The sequence below is a fragment of the Fusarium pseudograminearum genome, chromosome 4 (assembly GCF_000303195.2).
Source record: "Fusarium pseudograminearum CS3096 chromosome 4, whole genome shotgun sequence".
Classification (NCBI taxonomy): Eukaryota; Fungi; Ascomycota; class Sordariomycetes; order Hypocreales; family Nectriaceae; genus Fusarium; species Fusarium pseudograminearum.
In genome coordinates this window covers 4,618,032-4,630,348 of record NC_031954.1, presented here as the reverse complement: position 1 = coordinate 4,630,348, position 12,317 = coordinate 4,618,032, and the positions used below count along the sequence as shown (strand labels likewise).

Genomic DNA, 12,317 nt, shown 5'->3' with positions numbered 1-12,317 from the left:
ACCATTGATAAACATGACGAGTAAAATAAAGATGCATGAGAATTACTAGTTATCAGTTTCAAGACGGCTGAAAATGAAAACAATTGATCATCACTTTCTAACTAGGAAAACCTTGCGAGCAGCCGAGTCTCTTCCGAGTGCTTGCATGAGTGTTTGCTTCTGCAAGGGGCGACGCTCGCTGACTATCCTATTCTCCGCATGTTTGCTTTGTGGGACTGTTCGGCGAACTTGTGGCTGTTGATGCAGAGCATCCTCATGTCTTAGGTGTGTCAAGCGACACAACAGTTAATATATGCATAAACCGGCAGATTGACTCACGGGTTAAACGCGTTGTACTCCCAAACAAGTAACTGTTCTGTTGTTGAAACCAACAACTTGGCACCCATCGTAGATTACCTAGCATGAGCCCCTCCGGTGCATACAGTCGGTACTGTAGGTAGACGCAACAAATCTCTCACAATGTCCTCTGTAGTGGTGCAAACTCTCCTGACCAGCGACAAGGGGACCCCAGTTGCTTACGAGACATGATTCATCAATCCTCGTCTTGTCCTCGGCCCCCGAGTATTATATCATATTTCAGAATGTGAGAAGTCAACAGCCCTCAGGCATTTTCTTTTGCTAAGAGTCGCTGAACAATGCCCTAAACCAACGAATCGTTTCAACGCAAACCTAGTTTCCTCGGTGGACTCGACAGGGAGACAACAAGGAACAGCATCCAATCAACCCCGTAATCAAACTTGATAAGCCCACAAACGGGCGACTAGACTAGCTCGCCCGTCGAGACCCTGTTAGCCCCAGCGCGGATACTTGACCCCTGTCGTCCGTCCGCTTCGCCCGCTGCGGCAGCCAGACAAGGGTCAAGGTTGAAATAACAAAATCTTCAAGACCCAACGTTAAATCCCCGTCCCGAATTTAATCTACAAATGTCTTGGATCCAAAATTCGTTCCCTAATCAAATGGAGTCTAAATAAGCTCGACTGTCCCGTGCGAACTAGTTTAGTTGCCGTCCTTAGTTGTTTCTCAACAAGCTACTCATACCAACTATCGTCCATCTTTTGTATGTACAAAGCATGTTTCTTTATTGGTAATTGCTAATAAATCAATTGCAGTACAGACATCTTCACCATGGCTGTCCGCGATAGTCTCGGCCCCGTGATGGCTGCATTCATTGCCATCGACGGCGTTATTGTCCTCGCTCGTCTTGGTGTACGAACCAAATTGACGACTCTCGGATATGATGACTATGTTATTGTGGTAGCAATGCTCGCATTCATCCTCATGTGCGCCTTCACCTTCGTTTCGCTCCACTACGGATTCGGCGTGGCAGATCCCGAGGTCATTGCCGGCATGGCCCACTACAATGTCATGGAAGCCCAGCGATACTTTACCATCGCCCAGATCACATACGTCGCCGGGTTCCCCATCGTTCGAATCAGTGTAGCCCTGGTCCTTCATCGAATTGTACAGGGCTGGCCTCGCACGCAACAATTACTTGTGGGGAGCATGGTAGTCATCGGCATCTACGCACTGGGATGTCTTTTGGTCGACGTGTTCCAGTGTATTCCTCTCAAAGCTGTTTGGGGAGACGGTACTGGCAAGTGTCTTAGTTCGAAGCAACTGGCAGGCTTAGGCTTTGCCGTGGCCGCATTGGATATTGCATCCGCTCTTTTCTACGCCATACTGCCCATCTTTCTTCTCAAGGGCTTGCAGATGGGTAGAAGAACCAAGGTTGCTATCATCATACTACTTGGCCTTGGTGCTTCGACCGTGGTTATCAGTTTTATTCGAATGAAGAGTCTGATCCAGATTGTCAATGCCAAGAATATTCCCGAGGCATTGGACAAGCAGCTGGAGTCTTTCATCTAGTACGTCTACACTTCTGCATTCCATTGAATTTACAGTCCACTTTACTAACTGCTCTATAGCTCCGTCCTCGAGTTTGGCATCTCCATTCTGACAGCCTCCCTGGTTGCCTTCCGTCCTCTCATCAAGTACCTACCATTCGGCAGCATGGGACGCAGCTCTCGTCCCAAGGGTCCTTCAGCCGACAGCAGTGGACCAGGAATCAGTGGCAAGGGTGACTTTGAGATGGGTCGCCGGAAATACGTCAACGTACCTGACCCAGCCCCATTGGACTCTGACGATGGAGAAAGTCAGCGTAACATCCTGCACCAAACAGACTCCCACTGGAAACAGTCTGCTACCACCATCACATCTACTTCTAAATAGATAGAATTGAAATTCTCTTTTGTATTTGATAACTTTCCAATCACCAGCCAAGTTGAAAACTAGGCGCCGCCATTACCAAATAGAAATCATTTGTTGAACCGATATTTTTAGATGCCGTATTTATCCTTGATTTCGAATTTCGGATGCCACAGTAGTAAGCCGAATGGAGCCTTAGCCGCCGAATGAGAAGACAACTGCCGAATTATATTTTCCTACCGAGACGATTACATTGAAACCAACACTTTTGTTGGTTGATTGCTATTTGTGGTGATTACGAAGCCTCCCCACCGCTTTGCAGGGGATGACTTAATATGGGTAAGGCTGTTTTTCATTCTAGTGCTAAACGATAGCAAATCACAATCACAAATCTCTTCCCGTGATACATTTTGACTTCGATTGAAACTCATTGATGGTACCTTTACGACGCACCACCAGCGATGCAGACGGTAGGCTGGCAATATTAAGTTTGCCTGGCCCATGTGCGAGTTGCAGTCAGCTCAGCCAGCGCATTCAGCACAGACACACAAATGGTCTTGGCTGACATTTTCAAGCCATGACCTTACTATTATACTGCCACCTGTCAACTAACTACACAGCCTGCCTTGAAGATCGGCGCAGGGGAATTTTTATACAAGCTTGAAATGGCTTGAAATTCCATTTCATAAACCAGATATCAAGTTCCTAAATTTCAGGCTGAGTGACGCCAAGTCTCACCCTATGAAACTGGCTGTTGCCTTCGGGCTTACCGCGACTTGGCTGTTATGGTTTCAAAGCTGTCATTGTCAGACACTATATTTGAAGAGGAACACTGCGTCAGTTTTGGTGATCCTCTAGTAAAGTCTCCGCCCTTTCAGCTACCGCCAGAGGTTGGCCTATGCGCATTTCTGAGTATAATGAACAAAGGAGACTCAGTGGTCTTGGTAGAGCTTGTATATGCTACAAGTTTGTTACGAGTTTACAACTCACAGGTACAATGGCAAGATATTAATTGGGACGTCCCTAATAGCAGAGTATATCAGCATAGCGGATGGTTGGTGCTCATGAGTGGAGCCTTTGGAGGAGAAGACAATCTTGAACACCCAGCTTCTTCCGTCGTCAATGTGTCTCAAATGTCGTCTTCAACCTTTGGCAACTCCATGCGTCATAGTCTGACATTGTATCTCAAACATGATCTCCGTGACGCAAGTACAAACATAATTCGACTTGTTACTCTTCAAACCCAGCCTAATATGGCTATATTGGTATGTGAAACTGATGATCTGATGAATTGATTAAAAATCCAAGTGGAAAGGCGTCGTACAAGAAGGAGATGTATGGACACGTGACCGAACACGTGATGCTCTTTATGTTTAGCATCTTGTGCGAGACTTTTGGAACGTCAGGTTTGTACGCCGATAGACAAAAATAGCGGCTTTTGATCTGTAGATAATAAATTCTCGAGGCTCTGACTACCGTTGAAATTCGCGCCAAATTGTGGCAGGAGAAGTTTGGTGACAGGGGTTAGAGTAAGGGCAAGGTGGTTTGGAATGTTATGCTGAATAATGATAGCCAAATTCGAGATGAACAAAGGTCACGCCTATGCTACAACGTGTTAAACATCAGTCGTGAGTCATTGCCTAGAGCTAAGAGGTCAAATGGCGTATTGGTTGCGAAACCTTCCGTGTCTTGGCGGAGGAGACAACATATGGCCCCATCTTCGATGCGTCACATTACGAAACCTTGACGTTAGCAGTGTGGCCAATCGTATCAAAAAAAGATCCAATGGTGTAACCCTATTATGGAATCAGCACATCTTAAATGGATGGTAAAAGCCACTTTGAAGATTGACGTATGAGGTATCGTTGGTATGTCATCCTAGACTTGCCGGCATCATTCTTACCATCAGATGGGTATCATGCCACACTCAAGTGATAAGCTAGGCAAGCCAACTGATATGGACAGTCGATTTTTTGAGATTTCTCTGGCCATTCTAGAAGCAGAGGAAGTAGACTGCTAAGCAAAGCTTTTGTATTGTGCGAGATTAAGGTTGCGTCTAGGCCCTACTTTGTATGATTCTCAATGCAGGGCAGCCGAAGGCATATTTTGTTTAAAATTGTATTAACCACCCCAAATACCACACTCAAGTATTTTTACTTGCTATCGTACAGTCACTGAGTCACAGACACTGCAAATCTTATTATGGTGATCAAGGTCTTGCTGCTATTGGTGGGTAATACTGTTGTGGCATCACCATGGTAATAACGATTGGCAGCCTAGTGCAATACAAATCTATACAGATGAAACGAGATATTCATTCAGTCTTGGTTCATTGCCCATGTTCATATATGTACCAAAGTAAACTTGATGGGCCGTATGCGCTGATGACCAACTGTCTACAAAGAAGTGGGAAGTAGAATCGAAATAGTAGGTATCATGCATTATCTTGACAATTATTCTTCATGTGCTAGTAATACAAATTTGACAATCTAATGCTTATCTAAAGAGGACGACTAGATTCATATAGATAGTGATCAAATAACCTCAATCATTCTCTCGACTTTTTACAAGCTGTGAAATGTCTCTTCAATACATGTAGCAGTTTGCAGGGTTATAAATATGTTTAGACCAGACTCCGAGATGGCATGAACCACGACATTATCACCATAAGGCCATTCTCCATCCATCTTTTCCGGTGTCTCGAAATCATCAAAGTCAAGCGGGTCGAGTAAGTTGCGGGCTGCTGTCAGTGCTTCTGACTTATAAAGAAACGTTCCTTCGATCTGCGTTTCCTGTCGGGCGCCGCTCCGGTCATTGTTATAGTCGATAGTAGTTTGCAGAATGTACTGCAGTGACGAAATTCCTCCAGGAAGCAGGATGCTGCCATTGTATTGTACTGGGAATTGATCGTCATTCGGGGTCGCTTGGACTGAAATCAAAAAGGCTCTGCCAGCCGGTGTTCTGGCATACACCAAAACACCTTGGCCGTACCTCCATGTCCCCTGATGACTTGAGTGTACGGCATACTCGGCGAAGTCGTCGGCTGTATACTGGAGTGCGTTTAAAACTCTGTATGCTGAGCTTTTGGCGGACTCGATCGAGCCTCGGGTGCCGAGAACGTAAGTGGATCGTTGAGCGCCAGATGGGTCATTGTGGTAGTCGATGACAGTGAGCAATACATGGTACAAATGCTCTGTCAGAGTTTCCATGATGAAGAACATGTATCTTGTACTTCTGGAAATTTTTAGTTGGAGAATATGATCAGAGACAAGTAAAGAAGTGGGAGAGATTGGGGTGGGATATAGCTCCGTGATGAAGCATCTTTATATTTATATCACCGAGCCATTTGATTCCTCTTTTACCACTGTACATGTCATATCAGCAGTCTGGTTACACGGTGAAGCTTAAAAGAGGTAAACATGACAGGGTTTCATCTAGTGATTGGAGATACAGGGAGAAAACAGGGCTTACATTACGTTAGTCTAGTCCTAATTCCATACAGACGCCTCCCAGCTATTTGGTTCAGTAGCGCTAATGTCCGATTCTAGATCAAGGTCCAATGGAGCTAACATCGTGCAGTCTAGGAACTTGAAGTTAAGTTAATTAGGTGCTACGTAGTATGAAATGGTGGTGTATCAGATCATGGGGTGGTGTGAGGCGTATTGGTAGAACACATCCAGACTTTAATGCAGAATATATATGACTGTAAGCGGCTTTCTCATAAATTTGCTTCTCTGACACTTGCATATTACTGTGCTACCATTGTTCAATCGACTTGATTCATCGTGAATCACATGATTATTTTATGAGAAGCGCACTTCCGAGCCATGCCCGTCTTAAACACCAGCGCCCCTGTGGCTACCAATATCCCCCAAGGGGGGGGATCGGGCGCTGAAAAGATTGCATTGTTCCCCGTCGTGATGCTTCCACTTATGGGCGTTGCTTTCTTTCTCCTCTTATTTCTACACAAGTCTGACCCCCTCCCCCGTTTTGGATTGGCTACATGTATGAATGGCTAACACTAGTGAAGATTCGATACTTTGTTTAAACTACAAGGGTCGGCATTTGTCAACAATACTGGCACTTCAGAAGACTCCACCTCTCCACAATCAACAATAGCTGCAGCTGGAAACCTGCTTGAGTTGGATGTCATAATCCCCCCGAAACTGTGCAAAGAGTTGAGATTGGAGCTACTGAAAAATGCCCATCCTTTGTGGGCAGAACTAGACTCGAACATGGCATGGTAAGTGTATTTCAAGCACAAGGATTCGAGACATACTGCTGAAGATGACATTGCTTTTTAAGTGCCGTCTGTTTGGAAAGACTCGTTGATACCGATATGGTGCGGCATCTTCCGTGCGGACATACCTTTCACTCTGGTTGCATCGCAGCGTGGTATCTTGCCGGACACACCTCATGTCCAATCTGTACCTGCGACTTTGTTATAGCTAGCCCACCACTGCAAAAGCCCTGTCAAGCGCACCTCTGATTCTACCAATAATATATCATGTTTCAGTTAATTTTTCAGTGACACGATTATTACTTTCGATCCCCAGCAAGGTCCGCTTTCCTGGCCATCGATTAGCTTTGTCCATGTGTATACCGCGACTTCAGGTGCTTGCTATGTCTGATCATACTTGTACCTGCTGATAAGACATTATGCCCAATCTATTACCTGGTCAAGTACCTAAATCTCTTAGTAGTCACATGTTTATTGGCCTGGGGATATTTCACCATGGATGTCCTTTGACCTCTAGGTATGCACTGATCTTTATCGACCAACCGCATGCGAGTAGAATCAACGTTTTATAGTGTCTATTGTGTCACAATGGTGTCACAATGTCTATGAAATGAGAAATGTGTGTGACTATCCTATGATAAACCTTTCAGAAGCCCAGATATTTCCGAACTATTATATTACATTTGCCATCAAAAGACCATCATAGTGCTCTGTCCTACCTCCTTGCTATCTGCTTCATTGACAGAGCCAACATTTGGATTTGAAGAACGAGCCTTCTGTTTTCCTCCTGCATGGTCAAAATCCGCTCTATCGCAAGATCGAGGACTTCTCCTCTGCTATAAGCGTAATTGGCATCAAGTGAGCCGATTGTGTTCCCATCTGAAATTTGCGCCGGCATCGATTCCTGCAACACGGCGAGCAGTCTTGCAAAGCGTGTCTTCAAGCGGGCTCTGTACTGTTTCTCGACTTTGTTGTGGCAGTTGCGCGCTTTCGCAACGTCTGGAGCGACTGCGGAGTTGGTACGAGAGTTCTTTGACTTGTGAGATGCTGATCGCAACTTGGCTTCCACCAGATCTTTGTCGATGTACTTTTGCATCTGTTGAGCGATGTCACCGATATCGTGAATCTCCATTGTGTCGTCCGGAGAAGAATGTGGCAGGCATTCCTTGGTCCATATTTCAGTTGATGCGCCGTTGACGACGGGCATGCCTTTGGTATGAACCCTGGGATCGAACCTACCATCGACAAAATCCGGAGTGCTTTGGTAGGTAAGATCAAGACTCGACATACAACAAGCATCGCTGGTGGTATCGCTGTCATCGGGTCTTGACGCAAAGGTCGGACTTGATGAACTATTTGGAGGACTCATGGTCGTGAATTCGGCGCAGGGCTGGGCGAAGAGGCCTTGAAGATATGTGTAAGCATTGAGAAATAGCAGTGTCTGCAAATACAACTGACCTTGACCAGGCGGGCCCAGGATATACTCGACTGGTAACTATGACTTGTTAGCACTGACCACTGCAAGGAATGTCGCAGGCAATTCTTTTCAAGGATTTTGCGGTCTCATCATCAGCAGTAGACGATTGTGTTGGAAGCAAATGAAGTGCTACCTGTTCGTGGCCATGGGTTACTGTCGTCTTACGCACCTCGAATTGGCTATCTTCAACACCCCAATGGAGGGTATTAGCATCTGTCATGGTGCTACAGGTGGCCATGTGGATGAAGGTTGAGCAAGCTAACAAAGTTTGGCTGTCGTGGAACCTGTTTACAAACAAACAAAATGGTAATGGTGGGTTGCTGTTTGCGACACGACATTATACTTGTCATACTGCGAACTTATAAGTACCTGATTTGGTCATGTCAGCTTGTCGGACCCCGCCACCGAACATGGGGTTTCTCTTCGTTGTTCCATCCATGCAAGCCAAGCCGTGTGGCGTCGCGGTCTAGATCACTAGAAAGGGTGATAATCGTGTCATCTCAGACGCGTCGTTACATCCAAGGGAAATATGAAGAGATAACCACGACAAGAGCCAAAAGCATAACTCGATCGCTCTCTTGTTAATTCCCCGTTTGTGTCAGCCATGATTTTGATATGTGAGATCTTACGATCAATTTCGTCGGTTGCAATGTCTCACTACAACTATGAAAGCCATCGGTACGGCTATGAATGATTTATTGATCTGACGTTGGAATCTCAACCTTTGTTTCTCCTCAATGCACACATGAGGGGTCTAGATCTGGACCCCTGCCAAGAGTATTTGTCCGATCCAGGCAGGTAGTACTCCTCCATAATACGATGCTGACCGACGACACAAATTGTGATATGTAATGGTATCTGTGTTCGCTTATGAAGTAGATCATTTTGGAATTACCTAAGAGCTCAACCATAATACGGGTAGCCACTGTGATGTTATGATGGCTCATGTAGGTAGATCTAATGATATTTGTTCAGTCAATTGTGTTTATGGACAGAATCTGATGTTATCAGAATAGCCTATTGGTTGCAAATTCTGCTGGAAAATTCATTGTGGCGAGGTTCCGCCAGTTTTTCTTTTTTTTCTGAAACTCTCCCGATGTGGCATGATTTATGCAAGGAAAAGTGACAAGAAATAGGTATTGGTGCTGTCATATGACTTGGAGCTATCTCTAAATCGAGTTTGGGTGGCTGAGAAATAGAGCGATCTGGATGAGTCTAGAACGGCCGATTTCTAGGGACCAATCAGTTGGAGCTGTCTGCTCATAGGGCTGCTCTGTTGGTTGCACATGACGTGGACTGTCATGGAACTGTATCGAGTACCAAGTGACGAATCCGCGGCAGTTCCATACATACCGAGGTAGTGCATGTCGAAAGAGAAGATTCAACTGAGACATCTTTTCAAGTACCTACATACACCGCATAGAGCTAGGAGTGCGTGGCTGTCTACCAACCTATCTAGGTACACGGACTCCGCTGAGAAGCCACCGTTGACCCACGAACTATTCTATGCGCCTCGTTGTCAATATACTGCCGCATCAGAGCACAATCGCAGCGCCCGTGTTCGAGGACTTGACTCTTCAGCTTGAACAACTCGTCTTGTAATCCATTGCGGTGCTCAGAGAGTTCTCGATGCTGATCCTTCAATCTCTCCAATTCCATGCCCAGTGCATCTGCTGTGCTGCGTTTTCGTTTGCGGAATCTGGAAGCGGCAAGTCGATTCTGTTCCATCAATCTTTCTTGTCGGTTGGCCTTTGCTGTGGAACGTGACGATGCCCCTCTTGATTGGACTGTGTCCTTCGTTCCTTCAGACAAGCACTTCCGTTTTTTCCGGCCCTTTCCGGTTGGCAAATCAGCTAACTCTTTGTGCTTGTCCTCATCATGTGGCTGGCCAATAATGTCACCCGTGCTGACTGATGCCGCGGGTAAATGGATTTTGCTGAATCGAGCTGAAGTCTGAGTATAAGGCCTAGAACCTGTCGACCCTGAAGGAGTGCTCTCGACGTGCTGTTGGTCAATGCACTTATCTGCAAAGGCTGAGACCTCATGCCACCCCTGACCGTTGTCTGCAAGCCACGCGGATTCCGGACTGTCTTCCTCAGTTGGGTATGGAGAAGGAAAAGGGTTCCAGTCCTCTTGAGTCTGGTATATCGAGAGATCAGGCAAAGTATCGTCAATCGGGCAGTAGTCAGCCAGGTAATCGTTGCTCTGGAAATAGCCACTGATTGATGGTATCCAGCCATGCTCCAACCACTCTGAGTATTCCATTCTTGTCTTCTGTTCCGTGAGCTAAACTCTCGGCATTGATAACTTCGAATGGGATTATTGTACTGGCACTGCTGGAGTTTTGTGAAATTGCTAGGCTGATGCCGCTCACCATACGTGACAGACGAGTGTCAAGGTGAGTGTGTAAAAGATGGGGAAAAATGATTTGTTTGAGATTACTCGCGTTATTTGCTTGTCAAATTCAGACTTGGATATACGGTTTGTCAAAGGATAAAACGACTGCCACAGAGGAGCGACCTTGAATTTAATACTAAAACCTGCTTTCTAATTTCGGTTCCAGGGACAACTTGGCAAGGATCGCATCGGAAACGCTAAACGAGGTGTTAAGACATGCAGGTTTAACATACCATGTCGTATTCGTGAGGCGCTTGCAAGTAGCCACACTAAGAAGCTGACGTGGGAAGATGATCTGACGCGAGTGGTCAGTCTTGAGCTGGCAACATGACCATATGTATATCGCTGGCTATACCACGAAGACTTTGAAGCGAAACAAAGATAAACAGAACATCCATAGAATCGTTTTCTCCTGCTATGTAGTCCGTTTACGGGAAAGACTTGTTCATCAGAGACAATCCAGTTGTTACATTCAAAATGTTTACGAGACCTCATATTCGATGAACAGAGACAACAACTCTAACGTAGCGTAGCAAGGACTCCATCTGACTTTGGATCATAACACTAATGCACTAGGTCTAGCGATCACGAAAGGTGTCGGCTTAGACCTGCTGAGTCTAATAAATGTCAGTTGCACGGCCGACGTTGCCAGGATATCGCCATTTCACGTCCCACGGCATATAATGCCACGTTAGTCAAGCTCTCGTCGACAAAGATAGTGGTGCAAGTCTCATGGAATAGTTGCAATAATTTGTAGAGTTTTGTACTTATTTGTCATGGAATATCACTATGCGACGTGATCTGACCTATTGCTTGGTAATAGAACGAAGTGTCTTTCGTTCTATTGGTATTCGAAGTCAACTCCCAAAGCTCGCCCCAAGTTGTGATCCTTAAAGTCGGTTGAGTCATGGCAAATCTCACTGAGAAGAAGAATAGACTATATCAAAGTTTGCCCTTCATTGAAGAGGCAATCCATTCAACCAACCTGTCTTACTTGCGCTAAGTTGTGACAGAGGAAGTTTGGTGTTGAGACTTTCTACTCTTGCACTTGCAGGGGATCCTCATAACCCGTTCTTCTTCTTCCCCAACACGATTTAAGTCGGCCCCAAGACGATAGGGGGAGTACCTGATCATGTTTGGCTGGTCAGACTTGTAAAAGTAGCAAATACGAGTCGAATCGTCATCAAAATGCACAGATTTGGGTGTACTTTGCGTCTTCTTCCGAGGACAACAATCACACTTTTCCAAGTTCGACAACGACTTCCTTTGTAGATATTCGTCTTTTTCCTTTTCCTCTTCATTCTTAGAGTTGTCCGTACTGCGAGTAGGTCTGTTGGTAGGCTCTTGCGTTGGAATCCCGCTTCTAGAGATACGAGACTTCCTTATTATTGATTCTTCTAGGTCGATCATATTCTGATAAAAGTCTTCATCTTCTGACATAGTTTCATCGTCATCATCAAAGAATAGAGGGTCCTTGTGTCTGCTCGCGTTGTCCCGATCTGAAGGGTCTATGTGAGCTGATTGAGCTTCGTACTTGGACCATGACATGGTAGTCAGCCAATCTCCTGTGATAGTATCGATGTCCACGATAATTCCAGTGATGAAGTGCCAAAAATTCCTTAGACGTGCTTTGAGTGTATTATTGGTTTGGACTTGCGTGACTTGAGTCAATTGAGACGCTCAAAGAAGGACAATGCAGACTTGATTCGATTTCGTCCAACGTGTCAAGATATTGTTGCTGTAGTTGGAGTATGGCCTGGTAGTTCCCGTGATTAGCGATATGGGTCACATCAATACGTGAACTCCGTTCCCTTTATATGGCCTTGCTCAGTAGGAAGTGTTTGAGGACAGGTGGTAAACTACCGAGGTGGCTCTTTGTGTGTTAATGAATACGTAGGTGTGACCGGAAAAGATAGGCCTGAACTTTGTTGACCATTTCTCCGTGGAAATTGACCAAAGTTACGTAGCTCAGAAAGATAAATATTTAAGATATTTTGT

The 12,317-nt window shown here is 45.5% G+C and overlaps 5 protein-coding genes across 5 annotated transcripts; 1 reads left to right on the top strand and 4 right to left on the bottom strand.

The window, feature by feature from the left end:
* Positions 1-1,125: 1,125 nt before the first annotated feature.
* Positions 1,126-2,229, top strand: FPSE_07908 (uncharacterized protein; the record flags this gene model as incomplete). The annotated part of the gene is made up of 2 exons (XM_009261026.1): positions 1,126-1,865; positions 1,926-2,229. 2 exons carry the CDS (start codon positions 1,126-1,128, stop codon positions 2,227-2,229), a joined length of 1,044 nt encoding a protein of 347 aa, XP_009259301.1.
* A 2,540-nt stretch (positions 2,230-4,769) lies between these two features.
* Positions 4,770-5,414, bottom strand: FPSE_07907 (uncharacterized protein; the record flags this gene model as incomplete). The annotated part of the gene is made up of 1 exon (XM_009261025.1): positions 4,770-5,414. One exon carries the CDS (start codon positions 5,412-5,414, stop codon positions 4,770-4,772), a length of 645 nt encoding a protein of 214 aa, XP_009259300.1.
* A 1,606-nt stretch (positions 5,415-7,020) lies between these two features.
* Positions 7,021-8,160, bottom strand: FPSE_07906 (uncharacterized protein; the record flags this gene model as incomplete). The annotated part of the gene is made up of 4 exons (XM_009261024.1): positions 7,021-7,048; positions 7,165-7,849; positions 7,904-7,940; positions 8,092-8,160. 4 exons carry the CDS (start codon positions 8,158-8,160, stop codon positions 7,021-7,023), a joined length of 819 nt encoding a protein of 272 aa, XP_009259299.1.
* A 931-nt stretch (positions 8,161-9,091) lies between these two features.
* Positions 9,092-10,187, bottom strand: FPSE_07905 (uncharacterized protein; the record flags this gene model as incomplete). Its single annotated transcript, XM_009261023.1, has 3 exons — positions 9,092-9,229; positions 9,276-9,307; positions 9,419-10,187. 3 exons carry the CDS (start codon positions 10,185-10,187, stop codon positions 9,092-9,094), a joined length of 939 nt encoding a protein of 312 aa, XP_009259298.1.
* A 973-nt stretch (positions 10,188-11,160) lies between these two features.
* Positions 11,161-11,867, bottom strand: FPSE_07904 (uncharacterized protein; the record flags this gene model as incomplete). Its single annotated transcript, XM_009261022.1, has 2 exons — positions 11,161-11,239; positions 11,446-11,867. The coding sequence occupies 2 exons, from the start codon at positions 11,865-11,867 to the stop codon at positions 11,161-11,163; spliced, it is 501 nt and encodes a 166-aa protein (XP_009259297.1).
* Positions 11,868-12,317: the final 450 nt, after the last annotated feature.